Source organism: Frankliniella occidentalis, unplaced genomic scaffold (assembly GCF_000697945.3).
Source record: "Frankliniella occidentalis isolate FOCC.00 unplaced genomic scaffold, Focc_3.1 Scaffold60, whole genome shotgun sequence".
Classification (NCBI taxonomy): Eukaryota; Metazoa; Arthropoda; class Insecta; order Thysanoptera; family Thripidae; genus Frankliniella; species Frankliniella occidentalis.
The window spans coordinates 1,050,996-1,073,794 of record NW_026267190.1 but is presented as its reverse complement, the minus strand read 5'-3'; the positions used below and the strand labels follow the sequence as shown (position 1 = coordinate 1,073,794).

The 22,799-nt window shown below is 43.7% G+C and overlaps 1 protein-coding gene across 32 annotated transcripts in view; it reads right to left on the bottom strand.

Moving 5' to 3' along the window:
- The window catches only part of LOC113210314 (ankyrin-3), a 141,534-nt gene that overhangs the window by 19,100 nt on the left and 99,635 nt on the right, over positions 1–22,799 (bottom strand). For 12 of the 32 annotated variants that reach the window (XM_052267814.1, XM_052267823.1, XM_052267820.1 and 9 more), the window contains 3 exons: positions 20,099–22,736; positions 18,073–18,114; positions 1,225–8,094 (listed from right to left, as the gene is read on the bottom strand). In XM_052267814.1, the coding sequence (XP_052123774.1) occupies positions 1,225–8,094; positions 18,073–18,114; positions 20,099–22,736 (9,550 nt within the window). Of the gene's footprint in view, positions 1–1,224; positions 8,095–11,191; positions 11,426–11,782; positions 14,336–18,072; positions 18,115–20,098; positions 22,737–22,799 lie in introns of those variants that run through there. The other 20 variants (XM_052267834.1, XM_052267835.1, XM_052267842.1 and 17 more) reach the window with 8 other exon arrangements.

Genomic DNA, 22,799 nt, shown 5'->3' with positions numbered 1-22,799 from the left:
AACAACGATACTTGCTAAATTAAGAGTAGGGGCTGCATCATCTTCAGTGAATGCTGTTGGACGGCACGATAGCACATTCCATCGACTAAAATTGGCCCTATAACTCTTTCTACGAACGACAAAAACTTTAACTGATAAACTAGCACTCAAATCAATTTGTTCGCGAAAGTCTTTTTTTGTTTTTGTCTTTGGGGGGGGGGGGGCAATCGGACAACGCTAAAGGGGCGCACTTCTTCTTGAAATATGCATTTGCTCGCGTATTACACACAAAAAAGTTTTTTGTGCAATTATCGAGAAACACAAATTTGCATCGAAAGTAGGCCACCAATACAAGCTACCATTCGGGCCTTCCCACCCCCCGAAAATTGAAACATTGTTTTGCAACCTAAAGCAGCAGTGCTTACCCAGCGAGCAACGTCACATCGATATTCGCAACGCCATCGACACGCCGAAAAAAATATCGTGTCGACAAAAGTTTGGCCTTTTGGTTTCATACTCCATGTTGACACGACTAGGCTACGATGTGCCATTTCTGTATGGGTAAACCTATTCAGCGGTAAACCATGTGCAACTGCTAAACACTTGTGCAACGGCCAGTTGAATTCTTAAAAGTAAGTAGCTCGGTAGTTGTGCACTCATAAGTGCGTAACTCCTCTGCTGAATACCTCTATAGATTGAACGCTGCACGAGGGTGAAAAAGAGGGGAGTTGCATAGATGGAAGTTAACAACTACTGAGTTAAATACTTGCAAACGTTCTCGGCCTACTACTCAGTTGAACAGTTGCAAGTATGTAACTTGTTGCACACTTACAAATATTCAACTTACAGTTGCCCACTAACAAGAGTTCCTCAGTTGCACAATTCTGTAAATATTTTATTAATGGCTTTAACATTCGTTTAAGCAGTTTATACTTCCTAGTGTAGTAAAAATGCTGTCGAGCTGTCCAACACCACTCGCTTACGTTGAGCCGAAGTAAGAAAAAAAAATCCTACCGTTGGATTACGGGTCGTTGATAAAAAATATATTCAAGATTGCTACTTTACTCGTTTTTAAGACACAGTTCCACATTAATTTACACATTTTTCGGACTAGTTAAAAAAGACACACAGCTGTGGCAAGCACAAAAGCGTAGAATTGATTTTGTGTCTGTGAGGGGACACTGCCTATAAACGCTATGAAGGTAAAAAGCGGTGGGAAGCATGCAAATATTAGCAGGAGTCTACCTGTTAGGTGGGAGGCAGTTAGTCGATGCTGGGTTGTAGCGACTATAGCCCCGGGACCGGGTACCTCGGCTTGGGAGGAGGACGATGAAGAAAGGATATTTGTTAAGTCAGTCTCGTTCATGCCGTGGAGTTTAAGATAGTCCTCCAGCTCTGGTCCTGTCAGGTCAGTTCGAAGCACGTCATCGCGCATCACAACTCTATGCTGTACGACACGACTTGTATGTACACTGCCATCAGGTCCTGTTTGTTGAGTTTCGTATGATTGGTCCCCTGCACCAAATCTCTCAATATAGTCTTTAAGGGCAGCCTCTGAAGTAGGGCCTCTAAATGTAACTTTGCGAATCTCCGGTGAACTCTGTACTATTCGTTTTATTACATGGGAATATTCAGGGTCATCAGAAGGCTCAACAGTCTCGTGAATGAAGGACCCTCCTTCTACAAACGTCTCCTCAAACCACACTCCCTCAGGAGGGATGGAAGCTGATGCCTCAAGCGTTTCTGTGCTGGACATCATAGTGTTAGAACCCCCGCTGGTAAAACTAGATGACATGTTGGAGTCCGTTTCATACTGATACGTTGCATGAGTAGCAGTTGAGCTAGATGGCTCCAAAGAGTCAGTGCTCCCGAGCATAGATGGGTCTATCCTACCTCCTCCGCAAGCGCCAAAGGCACTGGACGAGCTCAGATCGCCATCTCGGCCGCTAGAACTGCTCCTGTCGCAAAGTGATCCAGTTCCTGATTTTAAACTTCCCCTGCCAGCAAGCGAAGCCTCTTCGTCTTCAGCATCCCCTCTTTCTAAAGTTGTTTCGAGCTCTAAGGAATCAGATGAAGTTATCATGTGGCTAGGGTCTGTTGGAAGCTCAATCGAATCAGTCATGATGTCAGCTTTCATTGGGTTCTTCAACTGTTGTTGTAGTTCAATGGAATCTGCACTGGTGATCATATGCTGACTCTGGTTAACATTAACATCCAATGAATCTGAACTTGTAACCATGGAATCTGATAACTTCCGAATTTCCAAGGAATCTGTACTAGTAATAAGAGACATCGGAGCATCATAGTCCAAATCCGGCACTCTAGCCACTTCTTCTAAGGAGTCGCCACGACCAAAAGACTCAGGATCACCTCCAGAGCATCGCGGTGGTTCGTCAAAACGTTCAACGTTGGATTGAGCTTGGCGAATAATCTCGTCGATTTCAAACATACGTTTATCGTAGTCATCAGAATCAGAATCTCCTATAGTTTTCATTGCAGCGCCAGAAATGGTTTCGTCTGAGTCAGATACTTGACTTTCGTGCCCCTCATCAATTTCAGATAACATTGCCTCTTCTACCCTCGCTCGTATTTCGATGCGCTCCGCCTCTACACATGCTTTCTCCATTTTTTCAAACTCTTGCAGGGAAGCCAGAGATATGTCGTCCCCTGCAATCCGCTTTTTAGGTAAACCATTAAGGGAATCTTGTGATCCAATCATTCGCTTGTGAGCTGAATCAAGTGCTAATTGATGTTCCAAGCTCTCAAATTCCTGCAATGAGCTCATCGAAATGTCATCATGTTCTCCTGATCGGGTGAAATATTTTTTTCCGGCGAGCACGTCATACTCGGGAGTACTGCTTAGTGATTCTTTCACACTACCACTCCCAAAACTGCCAACAGATTCTTTCTGACTACCAACACTTCCTATTTTACTACTCGTTCCCATTTCATCCTCTTCTTTTATGTCTTCTAGTGGTCCTCGTTCAAATTCCATTTCGTAATTGTATCCTGCGGTAACTGCTGCTGGTTCTTCGACACCAAACTGCATTTCAATCCACTTTTTTCCTGCCTCAACTTCTGCTTCATTTTCTATTTCGTCGTCTCCTGCGGACTGGTCAGTGTCATGAGCAACGTCAAATCTAAAAGGGTCATCTTCATCTAACATGCCACCCTCACCATAGTATTTCACATCCATCTTACGCGTTACTGGAGGGGGTGGCGATTGTGCAATGAATTCCTCATCGTCATGCTCTGGTTCTCTACGTTTCATTGGAATGCTGGCCGACGCAATCCGAACCCCCTTTCCTTCAGTATCGCTTTCTTTGGCTTCTTTTCCAATTTCCTCTATAATAACAAAGTCCTCGGAAAAATCTTGCTTCGAATGAGCCTCATCTGGTTTCTCTAACATTTCAAATGATTCGCTCGTGGGAGATTCTGTTACTGAATCAATTTCACTGTTTTTGCTCTTTACTTCTTTGCAAGTCTGATCAAGAACGGTTGACCCTTCAGATTGAGTCATTAGTGAGTCGTCAAGGACGTACTCTCTGCCTTGGCTGGAGTCCGTCGTAGTTTCTGAAACTGTTGTAGACTCCCTGCTCGACATTGCAGATTCAACAATGGCTTGCTCGTCATCTTGCTCCAAGTCAGGATACTGGAATTCCTTATCAATTATTGGGGCCATGTGCTGAGTGACGGTTATATCTGGAATGTTTGCTGGTGATATGCTACGCATGTGCTCCTCTCTCCGACGAACCTGCTCTTTAAGCGCTGCTTCACGCGCCTCTAGTTCACTCTGCTCTGCATCCTCGTCCTCTATAATTGTCTCAGGTAGATTCGGTTGATGATGGTGTACTCCATGGTGAGGAGAATGGTGGGGAACCATGTGGAATGCCGCCTCGGCCTCCGCCATTTCATCTTCGTGTTCGCCTGGGTGTTCCCAAGCGACACAGGGTTTGTCTTTAAGAGGGCTCACGTGCGAAGCATACTCGACAGTACGGCTGAAGGCATGTGCCTGACTGTATTCCATGTCTAATTCAGATACACTTGCGAGTGCTTCAGAGGAAAATTCAGTTAGATCGGGTTTTATTTGAATCTCCTCTGCCGGCTCCGGTGTGAGGGGGCGCTCAATAATGTCTTCGCAGGCAGTATCGGAAGACCCCTGTCGCAAGACTTCTGCTAGTTCAGAGTCAGCTCTTTCATCAGAAAATCCAGATGAAACGGCTCTGTGGCCACTCTCAGAGTCAGACTTGCTTACTTGAGACTGCGGTCTGCTCCCATCCAGCTGCTCCAGTTCTGGTTCTACATCGTCCGACAAATAGCGACCTTCGCGGGCCTCGCGGTGAAATGCTTGATCTGCCTCTGTTTGGTAGGACTCCTCAAGATCTTTCTTCGATGAGAACGTTCCATCAGTTGGAGACGTTCTGTGTTCTTCATAGTAACCATCACTCTCGGGTGCGTGGCTTTCCTTAAGCGGATTAGAAACATGTTCAGGCAACGATTTTGGTGGGATGAATTGCGAAAAATTACTTGTGCTCTCATTACGACGATGAGACCTTCTTGGCAACTCGTGAGGAACGCATGTACTTTCTGAGGTCACTTGTGTGCTTGCGGACTGTATCCCATTTTCGTCTACAGTTGACGTCAATAAAGTAACAGACGATACATTACTGTCACGTTGGTGAGTTGGTGTTGAGGTCTCAGAATCGACAGTTTTCGGAAGTAGCGATACAATGTTGTCCTCCGCATCCTCTTTGAATTCAGATGAAATACTCATTTCTTGAGAGGTAGCTGACACAGTTAGCTGCTCGGATGTTGCTGACGCGTCCATTTTGTCGGAGTCAGTTCTTGACAGCTCAACCACCGTTTTAACCGCTATGGTTTCAGATGCACTTGATATACTCATGCTTAAGACACTTCCAGTGTCTCCGTCCATGCTTGAAGCCAGCTTATCATCGGGACACGACGACTGCTCCTTCCGCTCCTGGTTGAAGGTCATTTCATGGGACCTTTTCATTATGTGTGGTATTTCGTCTTCTTCGTCAGTTTCAATCTGATCTCGCGTATCCTCAGCGTCGTCGTCAGACACATCAGCACTAGGATATTTTGCTACACACGAAACCTCCTGAGAAAGAACTCCGGCGCGATTGCGCTCTTGAAAACTAAGGTCACACCTTCGTTCAAGATCGTCGTCTAGCACAATGTTTATGCTGTCATCCATATCATCAAGATCTGCCCCTGATGGAACGAGTGTCTCAGACGCCTCACTCGACACTTCTACGCTTGCTAGATGCCCGCTACTTTCAGAGTCCAGTGATTTCATGGATTCTCTTGAACTCAGAGAACTGACTGCTGTTTGGTAATCAGTTGATGTCATAGAGCGAGCCGAAGCAAGCGCAGACTCATACTCGGAAGAACCTGTTGTAACAGCAAGAAGCCCCTCTACATCAGACGAGCACGGTCTGCTGTAGGATTGTTCAAATGAGTGATAATGACTTTCACTTGAACTCGAGTAAGGATCAAAATCTGCCCCTGAACGCCGGTCTGGATAAAGCGCACCACTACTTCGCTCTCCAGAACTGGAAGACTCTCCATCGGGGCGCGACTGATGCCGCCGAACTACATTTTGAGTGTCCACCATATCTTTGCTGGTTTCACCGGAACTCAGTGGTGACTTATCGTCTTGAGATGATGACTTTTGGGACTCTATACTCTCTGCGCGTATTGCAATATGTTCGTTTAATCTGTCGACGGCTTTCTCAGAAGTGGGAACCCCCGGAGGACTGCCGTCACGTGCTCCAGTAGATTCCTTTGATTTTCTCTCTGGTTTAGGTGGTGGTGTTCTCTTGCCCCCACTGCTTGTCGTTGAACCGGTTGGAGAACCACGAGGGACGCACTGAGCTGGAGACATGTTATTACACTCAAGGGGTGGTTCTTGCGACTCAGAAATGTTGTAACAACCAAGAGCATCTGAGGGGAAATCTTTTATTACTAATTCTTCCTCCAACTCTTCATTAACTGCATTTAATGATTGTTGAAGTTCGTCTAGCGACTCCACATCGTACTTGCCCTTGCGGGTTAAGTCAGCTCTAACTTCTGAATGGTCAGATCGTGTATCACATTCATCGGATTCCTCAATGATTGAAAAATTCTTCTGTAGTTTTTCATTCGTCGTATCGTCTATTTGTATTGGATCAGGCTTCAAGTCACTGAGATCGATGTCTTCTGAACGAAGGGCTTCTGGTTTTTCGTCCTCTTGCCTAGCTCGAGGGTCCATACATTGATACAAGCCAGATTGACTTTCTGTTGGGGACAAGTCAATTTCAACCCCACTACTGCGGAGATCTTCATCGGTAATTTCCATGCTCGACGTAGTGGTGTCTGTTCGCGAAAACAAATGACTTTGATCGCGCTGCTTCTTGGCTAAAATAGACTCCATAAGTTCTATTTCTCTGTCCTCTAGTTTTTTCTCCTCGGCGATCTGACGAATCGTATCAATTATTGGGACTTCTATCTGTCTCTTCGACACTTCCTCTTCTATATCTTGAACTAGCTCTTCGGCAACTTTTCTAGCTTCCTCTTCCGTAATATGAGTAGGAATGGTGTTAACAGTATGTGACGTGTGCTGCTGACATTCTTCAATTTCCCCATTCTGGAGTATAATTTGACCGGAAGGTACAAGTATGTCGTGAACAAATTCTTCCGCAAGAGGGTCAGGTTGATCCTGAACGCCGACTTCCCACACTATATCCTGAATATTTTGCTGGGGTTGGTACAATAAATGTCCTTCCGACTGGTCAGGATGGTCTTCAGGTGTTACATCAGACTCGCATTGTGTGTCCTCACTAGAACTTTGACTTTGATGATCTCCAGGGCCTCGGGCACCCTTGCTATCAGCACTTGAGACGCGAGACTCTGCGCGCCGTTGGTTCTCTAGTTCCCTGATGTCTTCATCAAGGTCTCGAGATTTTTCGGTGTCTTCGGTTTCACTTTTGTCGACGTGCACTTCTAGAGAATCCGAGGGTTTGCAAATTGTCTCTCCTTTGTACTGCATTACTTCCGCTAGCCTTGAGCTAGAGACTTCATGAGTGCGAGCTAAACTTTCTCTTCGAAGTTCTGTATTGGTCTTATCGTCATCTGAGAAGTCCCTTATTTTTTTATTGTAGTTTTGAGGTGTATCAAAGTTATTCTTTGAATCTCGAACTTCGTGCCATTCAATTACTTCTTCTTCGGGGTATTGGATAACGTGTTGCTCTGCCTTGTGTACCATTGCTTCTGCATTACTAACCGTTTCTTCCACTAAGGCGACAGCAGCGTCTCTCATTACATTGTCAACGGCCTCGTCCTTGTCAAGAGTGTGTGACAAGCATGCGGCGGATGGTCTATCCAATCCTAAATCTGTTTCAGAAGTCTCATCGGAAAATATAGAATCTCCCAGGTCGTCACTTGGTCCCCTGTGAGGTAGTTCTTTGTGTTCTGGAACGGCTTCTTCTTCAAGCTGGCTAAGCAGATTTTCAGCAACCAATTCTTTGCGCACATGGTCTTCAAACTGTTTCTTGCGTTTGTTTGTAGCCGGCTCGTCAGTGCAAGGAAGTGATATGGATCTTTCGTAAAGCGCCTTCCGAACTGCGACAGGGGGTGGTTTATCACCGTATTCCTCTACGGAGTGCATTCTTGTCGGACGTTTCGGTGCGCACGTTTCGTCGTCGTTGACAAAGGCATTATTTTCTTCGCCTAAGTTTTGGCCTCGCTTTGTTAAATAGTCAGCTTCAGAGTCAACACTCTCGTTGCGCTGACTGTGCCTTGGGACTGGAACAGGTGCAATTTCTACATTTACTATCTCAATTTCCTCATGCTGAGAAGCCACAACTTGCGTTGGACTAAGTACAGATTCAGTTGGTGTTTCCGCTGAACCAGAGCTAGCAACTTGTTCCCAAAAAGCACGCCTTTCAGAATAACTCTTAATATTCTCTTGAATTGCAGGTTCAGAATCTGGGTCATCGTCTTTGTCAGCAGTCTGAAGTCGTGGGGTAGGGTGTGGGCAAGAGGATGGGGGCGGCACCTCTGATCCAATCCGTCCTCCTCCTAACCCGTCCGAAAACTGACGAGTGGTGCGGTCTAGAAGAAATATTAGGGAGTGTGTTAGTGCCCATAAACACCCCAGCAAGGGAAAAGTCGGCTTTGCGATATTAGTAAACACCCAGGGTTACATAGCCATATATACATATAACTCATATACACGGCCTTCAATTGTAAAGGCAGCCACCATCAGAGTAATAAGGACAGGAACCGAGGCCTTTGAAGAGAGGCAGCAGTAGACCTCCGAAAATTACACAAAAGTAGTTTGGGAGTACGTTTGATGTAAGCTCCCTTCAGACCCTTTTCACAGACAGTTTTGACAAAAATATAAAAACATGGCATCTTGCTGCATGCCTGTTTGACTTGAGTGCACGCACACCACACTACCAAACTCGTAGTTTTAAAAAATCCTAATCTACAAAGTATGTGCATTATTTCAAAACGTTCTATGCAAATGGTACAGTTCTTTTTACAAATGATTACTACTATACAGTGATAATGTGTATTCATTTATGTATCCGATCGTATTAAAAATCTGAAATCATTTTGAGACGGTGCCTTTAATAAGTTCTACAGAAAGTAGCCACAGCAAAATTTGAGAAGCACTGCACAAGAGTGTATAAAAAATAACTGGGAGGTGAAAAGGCACCCAGTGGGTGATTAAAGAGGTCACGGTAAGTTCACTTCGAACGTTTCCACCTACCCCTCTTACCCTATATTCAGGGGGGTTATAACTTTTTTGGCCATAATTTGGGGTTTAAAAATGACTCTACCATTAATAACTGAGAGGTGGATGGCTTATACCGACATTACTACCAGTTGTAAGGATGTTTACTGAAAATATTTCACTTGTGAAATTTAAAACCAGAATTGATATCAGGTACCTAGATGAATTCTAAGATTTGCTGTCAAAAACCTTAAAAAACATGCGCGCAAGATTTTTTTAATACCAGAAGAGGTAGACATGCGTATGATAGCTTAAATTATTCGTCTCTTCAATGCCTTTAAAACCTTTACACAGGATTTTGGCCGTACTCAATCTGGTTTAAAAGAAGAAAAAATTAGAAAGGTCAAAGACTTTTTTTAAAATTGTGTAAATTCTTTTGAAAAAGATTACTCCTATAGTTTTTCCCAGACCTTGAAAATCCTGCGTCATTTTAAAGATACTGAACAGACCAATAATTTGAGCAATCATACGCTTGTCTACGTCTACTGACATTGAAGAAATCTTGCGCGCAAACTTTTTAAGATTTTTGACAGCAAATCTTACAATTGCTCTAGATGCTTGATTTCAATTCTGATTTCAACTTTCTCAAGTGAAATATTTTCAATAAACGTCCCTACAACTGGTGGTAATGGCGGTATAAGCCATCCTCCTCTCAGTTGTTTATGGTAGAGTCAGTTTAAAACCCTTAATTTTGGCCGATAAAGTTATAACCTCACTTCAACGGTTTATAAGGCGGTCTAGGGGAGTAATCCGAGAGCTCACCATCACCTCCCCAATCGCAATCCGTATGAAAATTTATGAAATCGATGCATGATTGTGAGTGTTGCAGAACTGCCTGTCTCAGAATTTTGTGAAGGTTTCAGGGGGATACACTAGCTGGATATGTTTCGTTTATAATGTTTGTTATTTTTAATGTGTCTTCCGTTCATAGAGTTTTCTTGTGGTTGGTGTGTGCACGCAAGCCCCACACGCTTCAAAAAAATCAACAGGACACCTTGCTTCCAAACATGTTACATTAACCACAGTTATGTCGCATCCTGCATTGTGAATCACAAACACACACACGCGCGCGCATACACGCACACAAATATATACATATAAAGTAACCATCCTGTAAGGCATGCAATAATTAAGAAAAGTCGTGTAAGTTTAGAAACCATCAGATGCCGCACCTGTCAACGCACATAACGAGATGTTAAGAAAAACACAGCACAAACACATAGGCAAGTAAACATGCAATTTCATCGAGGCAAAAGCTAAATGTTGCAGAAATGTTTTAGCAAAGATTCAACACCTTAAAGCGTATTATTGATCCTTACATTCCCACAGGTCGAAAGACAGGAGCTGCATTTAAACAATTCGAGCATGTTTGTCACATGCAATTGCAAAACCAGCGGGCTGCAGAGAGTTGTGGTATTCTTTGACTAGACAATCTTGAAAACAAATACTACTTTTTATGTAAAAAAAAGGGGGCACTTGAATAAAGCCGAGCCTTAAGTAGAACAACGGCATAGAAGAGTATAAACCTGTACGGAGTGGGTTGGCTAGTATATCGGCGCCGCGTGACGCAAGTACGAGCAACGGCTAGGAAGTCCACTTGCACGTACAGTATAAACATATATGTAGCCCTACACGGCCTAACCAAATCAAACCATATAAATTGCTTGGGAGAACAGGTTTCGCGGAGCGCGGTGCTCTAAAGAAACTATCCCTACCAGACCCATCTCCTCCCGCCGAATCTAGTGGCATCGGTGCATAGCCGTTCAGTGGAACGCGAGGGAAGATATATAGCTTTTATTCACTTTAAGTCTAGAGGGACGGCCAACGTCCACGGGTTCCGGTTATCATGACAGATTGAGGTACGGAACAAAAATCAATCACTCATGACACAATCAGAAGCAGTACATTCCACTATTGATTTAAAAAATAATTGCAAGTATGTGTCTTCAGGCTTGCTCTTTTTTTCAAACAGCGTGCTATCGACAACATGTTGGCATGCCTTATCTTTAGCACCCTTAACACAAAAGCTGGTGCAATTCAAGTCACGAACATGTGGCACACAGGAAGCCCTACCTAGCCCATCCTGATAGTGGCCCCCAAGAGGACTACTACAAAGAGGAACTGATTTCCGCGGGGAAAGGGTTGTACATCGCGGCTTGGAAGCAGAAGTATCATCCGATTCTTGCCGCTGCTCATCAGTTGGACCCTCTGGTATATCAGGAAAATGCAACATTGTTGAGCGTAAAACGCTTCGCGCGAGTGGGGCTGGAATAGTCTCGTTACCGCGAAGAAGCTCTTCAACGACAGAAGCTGAGCGGTTTGGGGCTCTAGGCAAAGAAGCTGGCAGCACTGGATCTTCCATCGACATGTCCAAGTGGTCAGTGTTATCCCAGTGTGTGAGAGCCTCACCTCCCGTGGTGGACTCGGAAAGCGGAAGTCCTAATTCGTCCAAAGACAAACTTGACGCCCGCATAGGACGGTCATCGAAGCACCAAAATACTGAAGTAGGAACTGGAGGGGGGGTTGGATCCTCGTCAGAATCAACAAAAACATCACGGTCCTCTGAAGATTGTGAGAAGAGAAAGGTAGGAATCGGTGATCTTACGGGAACTTCCGTTGACCGCAACAGTGCGGCTTTAAGAGCTAAAGGAATAGGAAAAGCAACAGTAATAAGATAAGAGTGACAAAGCAAACAAATATAGTAAAAAAATCATTGTGATAAGATAACACGGTGAATCTGAGCATTTTTGTGAAATTGCGTTCATGCAGATGATGTTACAGAAGCTTGTTTTATTCAAATTTCAAAATAATAACATATTTTTAATGTACTTTAGAATTGTGTGTTGCACCTTTGAGTGACGTTTACACGGCATAGAAACGCAACGTTACTGACTGATGTTTGCAACCATATCGATTTCAATGATAAAAAAGAATAACAAACAAAAGCTCAGACTAAAGCGTGTTAACGAGCAGAGCGTAGAATTGAAGTGAAATGTGTACCTTCTGGAGAATTATCAGTCCCACCAGAGGAATCCCATTCGTCTGACGGCGTAGCTGCTTCGTGCAGCAAGTTTTCGTACTCATCTTCAGAGGCGGCGACATCATCATGAGAGAGTTTGGACAATACCCGTTGATAATCAAATTCTCTGACCGGGGTTGTACCTTCAGCCAAGCTTTGAGATGCCATCCTTTCGAAGTGGCGGTCGACTCGTCTTAGCCTTTTACTGCTATCATCTAAAGTTTCCTTTCTTTTCGAGGCGTTTTCAGTAGGAGCGGTGGCTGCAAAATCGCAAGTTTCACTTGCAGCCTTTTCTTCTTCTACCTTTTCAACTGTGAATTTGTGGAGCTTCGTAACGGGGGTAATTGGGGTATTCGGATCGGAAGAGATCGAATCTTGTGAGTCGAGTGAACCTAACTGAAATTTGACTCTGTTCTGATCATGCGAACGCCTTTGGCCCTCCTTATTAGAATAGGTCACGTTTAAAATTTCTGGAGACGAATTGATTCTAAACCTATCTTCCGGCATATGTCCTTCGTCTGTAGGTTCAGTAACTATATATTCTTCGCCATCTGAGTCGTCGTCCCCAAGATACGAAACGTCCACCGGTGGCGGTCTATCTTCTCGTGACCGCCGCTGTGAATGCGCCCGCCTCTGCATCGTCGGTGTGGTGACGTAACACACATCCTGCGCCGTCTCTTTACTTGTAAGTGGTTCAGGTTCAGCAATAGCACCGGCTTGTTCGGTGACTACTGATACCATCGGAGTATTGCGAAGGAACTCTTCGTCGAGCAAAGGAAGATCAAGGATATAATCACTAGGATTTTCACTGAAGTTAATAGTAGCACCTGCACTCTCTCGCTTACTCCTCTCTTCGGAAGTGTTATCTAAGGCAGCAGCCGTTAAATGATTTTTATCATCTTTCGATTCTGCCACATGCAGGTTAATGTTTACTTCACTTTGGTCACCTAATATCGGCCCCTGCATGTCTGCTCCTGCTCTTTGATTAGCGTAGTCGGAGCTTGAAAATGGCAAAAAATTGTTATCAAGAGAGTCCCTTTTTTGAACTAAATCGATCGGTTCGGACTTTACAACGTCTAGTGGTTGACTGCCATGTGTTACGGCAGTTCGTAATGTAGAAACTGAACTGTCGCCCTCTATGGACGTGGCCTTTCCACTTAACGATTTCTGGTGTCCATCAATGTCTATTTTCACTCTTGATGTTTCATTAAAAGTGCAGACAGGTTTGAGTTCTTCCCCGAAAGTACATTGAGCACTTTCTGATGGCACATGGGGCAGATTTATGATACCAGTCATTTTCTCTGCATTATCTTTCAATTGATCGTGAGTATCGTGCACACTGCCAGAAGGTTTATCACATTTTAATTGCACATTAGTTTGGTTGCTGAAGGAGCCTGAAATACCAAAGTCAATCTTGGTACCAATCTGTAAGTTATCGTTTTCAATACCAGACATAGTGTACGCGCCAACAAATTCGGAAGTGTGTGGACCTGTATCACTTTTGCGCGGTACTAGATCTTCTAAATTAGGTGAAATTGATGTTACGGCGTCTCTGTCAGCGGGCAAAGAAGGACCACCTGAAGCAATACCAACTGCGAAGGAATCTTGATCACTGGCACGGGAAAGATTCAGAGTTTCCCGTGTCACTGTGTTATGGATGTTCTTGTCGTACTCTCCAGTGAGCGTTTCAGGCAGTGGGGCCGAAAAGTTCCTTTCTTCCTTAAGGTTGCTTTTAACAAAAGTAGCACCATCTTCAGGGCCAGGCAAAATTTCAAATTTACTGGAAGTAAGAGGTTCTTCAATTTCTTGTGTTAAAAGTTCCGAAAAAACAGAATCTCGCATATATTCAGGTATCGTAGGTGAAGCGCTGAGATTTTCTGTAGTGTTACGATCGTTGCCAGTTTCCTTTACATTCCGAAAAGTGGGAAGCGGCACAGTACCATTTTCTTTCCCATTGTCAAGTAATTCATCCGCTTGCCATTTACTAATTACCACGTTATCACTAGTGTCTGTGCCGCCAACCAAAGTTATTTCGTCGGAGGTAACTTCTTTCTTTTCAGAGTCTGGCGTAACTCGCTTTAGCTCCTCGGTCTTAGCTGCTTCTTTTTCCATTTGCTCTCTATCGGCTTTCTCTTTCAGAGATTTGTTCTTTTTTTCCTCCTTTTCCCTTTTTTGCCTTTCCTCTTTATCCCGCTTATCTTTTTCCTTCTTTTCTTTTTTTTCACGTTCCCTTTTTTCCTTTTCTTCCTTCTCTCGCTGTTCCTTCTCCTTTTTTTCTCTCTTTTTACGTTCTTTTTCTTCTCGCTCTCTCTCTTTTTTATCTTTCTTCTTGTCAACCTCATCAGCTTTCTGATCGAGTGCTTTATGATAACCAGGTGCTAGTGTCTTCGTGAACATTTCTTCTAATACCGGTGAATTATTGGAAGATTTGAAAGCTGAGTCATGATTAATGTCATTTGGCTGCAGAGCATCCGGTTCGGGTTTTACATTGTAATGAGCTGGATGATTCATTTCGGTGCTGTAAGCCGAAATTCCTGAAACGATAATATTTTCTAAAATACTACATGGAACCAAAGATAACGTCTAAGATAGAAGAGCATTGTTCCGAAATCTAACAGCGGTCTCTGCACTTTGTTTTCCTGCAAATTTATAAAGAGCAAATCGTTCACAGCGAAAGATACTAGCTCATAATTCAGCTAACCGTGCATAGCGTTAGTAGCACCTGGCAAGTCAGAGAGGGATATAAAAACCCATACATAACTCTGGCATTGTGATTAAAAATTAGTAAGGCAACAGTTGGTACTTTCCAAGTGAAAACAAGACATTAAATGGCACTCAAAAAAAAATCAGGACGGGTTAGTATTAGTACCATTTTACGCATCATTCAAAACGTTGTCTTTTGGTTTGCGTTTGCATGTTAGATTTGATTGGAGGATGAAGCATATTCTGAGAGATAGAGGCCTTACCTCTGGGGCTGGGATTTGGAAGCCAGGTGCAATATCCACGACCCGGTGTGGGGCCCGGGATAGGGGTGACATATTCAACAGGGCAGGGAGTTGGGGAAGAGGTCAGAGGCAGGTCAGGAGGCTGCACATTCACTGGCATAACATACTGTACAAGAGACGGTGGAGGGGAAAACTCAAGTGGAAACGGGTCTGTTTGGTCAACGCGCTTTTTTCGACTTCGCCCTGGTAGGGTGCTAAAATTTGGCTCGTGTGGGGTTTGATCGTCGTCTGTGGCACGACACAGCTCCTCAAGGGAGTACGATCTTAGCTCATAAACCGATGGAGAGTGAACAAATAGTTTTTGTAAAGAAGTCACGTTTGATATTTGATTTTGACATTTTTCGTCAACGGACATTGGCAAAGAAAATCTAGTCTCGTCTGGGTTTAGATGTTGCGGTGATTCTAAATGGCGCATACTTCTTATCTCGATAGTATCCTTTCCAGATTCGGTTGTTCTGACAAGCAACATTATTTGTGCGCGAACAGGCTCCACCTCTGACAAGTTAAAATTAGTCAGGGACGATGCTGGAGAGATTGTATTTTCCCTGCTTCCTGATCTACTTCCCTCCTGTCCATCTGGGGTTTGGGTTAAGTTTCTATATGCCCCTTCCCACCATATCTCAGAGAGCGATTGTGACTTAAGCAAAGAGTCCATTGAACTGGCTCGACCCTGCAGTGTCTCTCTAGGAACTTGCGAAAGAGGCCGTGGAGGCATTGGCATAGAAAATCTAGCCACGCGAGCCCTAAATCTATCACTAGTTTTACGTCTCAAACGTGCTTCTTCTCGTTCTACGTCGTGCACAAGCTTATCTATACATTTCTCCAGATCTTCTATACTGCAATTCGTGTCAGCTGATCTGCCATAACTATAAGTATCATTTCCAGTATCTGGTTGTATTTCGTGTTCTGTGGAATAAATTGAACTACAACCGGGCTGAAAATTGGACCCGCCACAGGTGCTTTCTTGTATGATGCGACTTAATCGTGCAGAATACGTTTCAGATTCAAATGACACGTCTACCTCTTGCTCAAAAACGTGTTCTTCGGACTGCCAATTGTTTAGAGACTCATTTTCCTCATTGTTATCATATTCTCGTGTAATATCCCGTTCATATCGCTTAGCTAGGGAACATAAATCAGGGCATGAGTTCTCGTACACACTGTGATCGTAACTACTTCCTTGATTGATAGAATAGTTCTTCCAGAAGTATTCATTTGCCTCATCCCCAGGGTATGTTGCGTTAGAGGTTATATCTAAGCTTCGCTCGTCATCGACAGTGGAACCACATCCTAAATTTCCACAACCAATGCATCCTACAAAGTCAATGTTTTTCCCGTAATTCATAGCACATTGCTCTAGATCAGTTATTTGCGAACCTATGTTTTCTGAACATCTATCGACTTCTTTCCATGCATCAAACGACCTACTGAAATACTCTAAATCGGATGTATCAGCTTCGTATTCAAGTAGTTCCGTGTCTGATAATTCTTCTTCATAAAGCAAATCGTCTCTCTCATACTTCTCATCTATTAATTCATCGTTCAGTATTTGCTCTTGTTCCACCTGGAACAAAATTCGGCCCACTGTCATTTGCAGTTCTTCCAATTTCATGCTAGCTTCTGCTAATGCGGATAGGTCACGCTCGTCCAGTAACGAACTACTTCCGTATTTATCATCGTCAGAGTCATCGACCTCTCTTAGTACAGGCAGCCTCCCCCGACCACGATATACATCTACTGCCTCAGGTTGTTCAAGATAAGAGGCGGGAGGCGAATATACAACAGGATAACTGATAGGGGTAAGGCAGGGGCAGAAGGTGGGCCCCACGAAAACCGGTTCTCTCCAGGAGGTTTTCCCCCTCTCCGACTCCAGTGTGTCTAAGAGCCATAACAGCACAAGCGCAGTCAGCAGAACAGCCCGAAAAGAAATTTAACACGTTCAGTGCAGGGGTGATTTTGTTGTTTACGAACTGGGTCCCTCGGTTCCTTTTCACCATCGCTTAGTTTCACCTTTGACCGGTGGTTGCTACAATTTTTCAATTTACTTTTCTTCCCCAGCCGTCACCACGTTAAGTTGTCCAAAACGTTAGCTCAAGATTAACAAGAACTGCAGTCTTTGCCAACGCATAGCAACAACAAAGTGAGAAAGTCTTCTGACGATATCGGTTTCAGGCGCACTTCGTACTGCTAACTATGTGAAACCAATGTCATAACGTTATCGCCGAAAACATTTCGCACGGGGAAAGTCGAGCATACAGGCTTAAAAAACGGGTTTTTGATTTTGAGCAACATTCGATGTTTAAGTTCAAGTGTGCGAAACTGAGACAGATTCTGGTGTCATGCTTGTTTATATATCAATTTGAGTGCAAACTTTTGACATTTTCGGAAAATATACGAGCTGAACACCATATGGTTTCGACGGATATCATAGAACTGTTACACCAGTAACACTAAATCGCAACGGGACACGGGCAGGCCGTGTGAACTTTAGACAAAAAAAGATGCGGTAAGGCAATGCAAGAGACCCAATTTCAAAAAGTCTGATTATTCGGCATCATGATTAAAAATGAAAAATATTTGGTCAAAATAAAAAAATAAGTGCCCCAAGGCTTACCCTTTAGCTACACAACGTCCCTACCTACAGTGGGCTAGGGTGCCACAGGGACGGGTTCCTTTGGGTCCTGGTTTTAGACCGATAGTAGTTTGGGACGCGGAGACATATTATTCGTTCCGCACTGAACGTGTTAAGTACGTTAGACGGAAAAGTCTAACACCGACATAGATCGGTCTTCAAAATAAGGATCTCAAAAATATTAAAACCATTGGGCTAAAGCAAAACGTATTCATCGTGAATAGCACAGACAAGTCCAGTACAAACAGTATCAATTCGAAAACACCAACATGTCAAAACAACGCATATGTAATTAAAAGTACACATCTGCGTCTAGAACAGCGTCACAGCCAAAACACTTTCCTAAAGGTGAAAGTTATGTAAACATATTTTATGAGAATTTCGTTGCTGCAAAATAACTGTAAGAATTGCGCTGTAGGGGCACAGTTTTAGACACTTAAAGCATATATATGAGATGTGTACGCAGTTCGAATAAATAAACACCCTCCTGCGAAATTTGTTTCCCTTAGAAAGGTTATTTAACGACACTCCACAATAATCACAAGTGCAGCATAATACCTATTAACACTGAGAGAATAATCCCTACTCACTAAGGTGCCGAGTGAATTTGCAAACGGAACCCTTCAGCACTCACCTTCTAGTTGTGGGGATGCTACATCCGAGGAATGGTCTCTGTCTGCAATCAGAATAAAATTTTGGGCGTTAAATAGGGCCAAACTAAAAAGAGTCGCATTGATTTTTCTATACTGAGGTTTAAGCGTTTGTTCCATGGCCTTTACGGGAGTAGTAAACTTCCAAACGTGCTTTACATACAAGAACAAACATCCGAAGTATTTGAAAACACACACCAGGTGGCTGATAAGGCCGCGAACGTTTTTAGTTATACTGTTCCCCATTCCGACGGGCGGTCGGTCGGTCGATCGATCACGCGCCAGGGATACGCAAAACTCAGTGTAACAAAGCCAAATTATCTTCAAAATCGACCAACCCATATATTTTTGAAAAGGGGAAAGAAGAAAGATTATTATTTTGTAAAATATTGATACTTTGAAGCCAAATGGTGACGCAGAGAAGTATTGAGTGACGATTAGGGTTGTAAGTGTACACTGGCCGTTTTGAATCCGTCATTTCTCGTGTTTAGAGACGTCCTGGGCCGAAACATGAAGCGAGCCGATTGTTCGCTTGACTTTCAGCTTTTTAATCGACTTTTTGAAATTTGAGCGTTTTACTGAAAGCGTAATTCGGCGGGACAGATAGGTCGCACCGGAAGTGCCGGCTCCTGCGTCCGGGCGTGCAGGCAAGCTTTCAGTACAACGCTAAGTTCTCGAGAACCAGGCATCGTAGAGAAATTTTAAGAAGTCGACTAGAAAGCTGAAAGTCAAGCAAACAATGTTTAGACATAGGACGTCTCTAAAAACGGCCGGTGTATACTTTCAACCGGAATTGTCATTCAATACCTCTTTGTGTCACCACTTGGCTTCATAGCGCCAATATTTTTACTGAATAATAATCCTCGTTCTTTCCCCTGTCCAAAAATATGTAGGTTCGTTGATTTTGAAGATGATTTGGCTTTGTTAATCGGAGTTTCGCGTATCCCTGGCGCTCGATCGACCGACTGACCAGTCTCTCTTAAAGAGATAGCCCTAACCTTTCAGTGACCGACCGAGCTGTCGAGCGACCGAGTGGGCCGTAGGATACGTAACTCGGTGTAAGAAAGCCGAATTAGCTTCAAAGTTTATGAACACAAACATTTTTGGAATGGTAAAAGTACAAGGATTGTTGTTCTGACAAAGTATTGGTGGTTTAAAAACGACCGTCGTACATTTGAGAACTAAATCATCTTTTAAATCCTCATGACGTCAACATTTGACTTCCAAACACTAATATTTTTTCAGAACAACAATTCTTGTACTTTTCACTCTTCGTAAATATCTGTGTTCACACACTTTTAAGCTAATTCGGCTTTAATACTCCGAGTTACGTATTCTACGGCCCACACGGTCACTCGACAGCTCGGTCGGTCGCCACTCACCATTGTGCGCTACACTATATCTAAGGAGTACAAGGGGTTAATCATACACCTGCCATTATTGCAACAGGTGTTAATGTTTGTAAGATAAAGGTAAATTGAATTTTACTAAGATTGGTTTACTAGCGGTAATAGAAAATCCGTGCAAAAGCTTTCAAACATGTACAATAAAGAAACACTACACCTGTCAGAGATTGCAACATGTGTTGACGTTTGTAAGATAATGACGAATTGGTTTTTACTAAGATTAGTAAAAAAGCGGCAATAAAAAAACCCGTGCAAAAGCTTTCAAACATGTACAATAAAGAAACAGAAACTACAGCCACAGTAATTTTGAAATATCCATATGAAGTTTTCTTTACACTTGAGGACACTCAAGCTACAGGGACAATAAAGCATCGAGAAAGAGGGAGTTTTAGATATTAAGCAGATCTGGTAGAGCAGTTGCTGAATACTGGAAGATTAATTCTCTTATTGGAAAAGAACTGCGATTAAACACAGGTGCTCGCTTGGAAACAGGCTTCTGTATGAAGGGTTTTCGAATATTTTGAGCATAAAGGAGATAAAGGGCGGCACCGAAAGTACTTTTTCCACAATCAATCAAACTAATTTTAAATGCGAATGTCAGTACCTTCAGCTGCCAGATCAGAAGTATTGCGTCTGAGGGATAGATGACCCTGATCGCGAGATACACAAACACAGACCGATGAGCTCAGCGGCCCACTTTCATGGCTTGTAACGCAGACACATATTTCTGGGAGCTGGTCTACGACGGTTAAATGTCCAGTCATTTCTTCCTCAGAAAGACCAACTTCTTCGACGTCAGTGTGGGTTTCCCCAAGAAGCCGCCCTTTGACATATGGCGCTTCCTCTGGCGCCTCCAGATTAATTTTGCGCATCGATTTATCAAAGATAATTGATTGCTCCACATCTATGGACACGCGAGCTGAACGAACTAACTCTTCGTCAGCAGATGTAACAAAGTCATCCTCAATATCGGTGTTGCTTACTTCTAATGGAATACTGACTGATCCGCACTTTAGATTTGATGTGTAGGAAGTTATTTCTTTACGCCTTTCGGCAGTAAAAGGGCCGTCCCCCTCTGCGCTAGCAACCACTTCAACGCCAAATGTTTTGAATATCTCTGGTGTGGCTCTATTTTCAGTATTGTCATACTCGTCTTCTTCAAGTCCGGACGTCGCGGACATGTCTTCAACATCTGTTTTCTCCTCTTGGGCATGGTGTATACTAAGTAACTGAAAGTTTGTTCCAAGATTCTCGACTTTTAACGATTCTTCAAAATCACTTACTTCGATCTCTTCGACGTCAGATTTACCGATTTGGAATTCTTGTACAAAAAGGGAAGAAGTAGCGTGCTTTAATCCAACCTGTTTCTTTGCTCGTCTTTTCTTAGACCAGCCATTTTTATTCGCATCTTCAGTGTCAGTTAATGAATCAAAAAAGTCAGTCCCCGCAGCTAACGTCTTTGATGTTTTCTTTTGATATTTGACCGAGTCAGTTGCTTTCACTGACCCTCCATCTATGTCGGGCAAATCGGGGCTTCTGCAATCGAAATGTTCATCCTCTGACTCACCCAGGATATACTCCGTGTCTGTTGTGCCAGCAGTTTCTTCCGCAGCAACCATCAGGCCTAGTGGCCGACCATCGCCTAAGGGCAGTACCACGGATTCTGGTCTACCTTCTTCGATTTCTTTAAGCAAAGTTAGTTCGCGAACTGGTGCAGGCATACGTTCATCAGTGACGTCAAAGTCAGGTTCGGGAGTACATGGGCGCAACGATTCGTCGTCTTCGTATATTTCAGTGTCTGTCAGACCACCTATGTCCGATACAAGAACATTTAGGACACCGAGTCCACTGTGCTCCTCAATGTCACTATGATCAGTGAATTTGATGTCTTCACAGTCTGTTCCGTATCTGTCCGCTATAATAGGCCCAGAATTCTTTTCCAACTCGACTGATTCGTCATGATCAGAGCTGTCACCTTCATCTGCCCTTCGCAGTGTAATTCTTGGAACTTTACGCTTTGTAACACATTTCCGCTGCAAGCCTAACTCTTCGTCAGAACTGGTGCAGCTGGACTCGCAACATTCTTTCTTATTACGAGAAGGGCGTGAGATGTGAATCACATCAACAGAGCCTCGCCCCTCTTTGGTTATACGTGTTTTTATTTCATCTTTATCAAAATCGACATCCTCAAAGTCCGTAAGCGCCTCCGTGACGTCTGGACTTACGCTTAAATAAGGGACCGGCGGAATATCAAGATTGACCCCAGGATTATCAAGATCCGACAGTGCCAACTCCTCTCCTTCTGTATCGGCTCCAAGAATTTCACTAGGCGAAGAAGGCGCAACTTGAGAAATGATCATTTGACCGCGTTCGGGTAGATCTAGCTCAGTTGGCGTAATGTCTTCCCTAACATGCTCTTCAGAAGCAGACAGGTCTAAATCTTCGATATCGGTTATACTTTCACTTTGCATATCAGGTATAAGGCCTCTTGGGGATTTGCTACGCCGTCGGCGCGAGCGGGGACTGGGCGATTTCAATCTGTTACTTGATTTTGCACAGTCTACTTGTTCATCACCTTGACTCCAAGTGTGGGATGGTGCAAGAAGTTTGCGTTTGGAAATTTTCTTAATGGAACGCGCAGAATGCTTATGTTTTTTTGCGAGATAATCTGGAGTTACTGAGGGAGACGGGGAGCATGAGATCGAACCTCTTAACTCGTCTGCAATGTCAACGTAACCGGTCTCACCAAGGATCGTATCAATTATGCGTAATTCGTCATCATTATACTCTACTTCCTCTATTTCGAAATCACCTTCATCATCCTCTAACTCCTCGATATCTGTGGACCCATCGACGAGTTCGCTCTCTAGTGCAACCAACGTAATTCCAGTCGGTCGACTTCTGGACATTGTTTCGAAGTGAGTTGGACTATCGCCCATTTTAAGTGTTTCGTGGAAAGTGTTGTCGAACTCAACACAGGCATCAATAGCAACACCAGGGCTTCTATGCCCGTCCTCGTCATCCCCGGTATCTGAGGCCTCAAACACATCCACATCTGTTAGATGGCTTGGGTCCTCAGTGAACAATAAACCTGGTGCGTCATGGGAAGCTGCCGAAGCCGATTCGTCGTCTCCTGAACTGATAGCGATGACAGGGATATCACACATCGTGAGAAATCCGTCGCAATGCTGACTTCTGGTAACGGGGGTGTCGCCCTGCTCCTCTTTTATCGCACAGAGCACCTGCGGTGGCACAAGTTTGATTAGAGGCAAGACGAAGAGAAAATTTAACAACACAAAATAAGA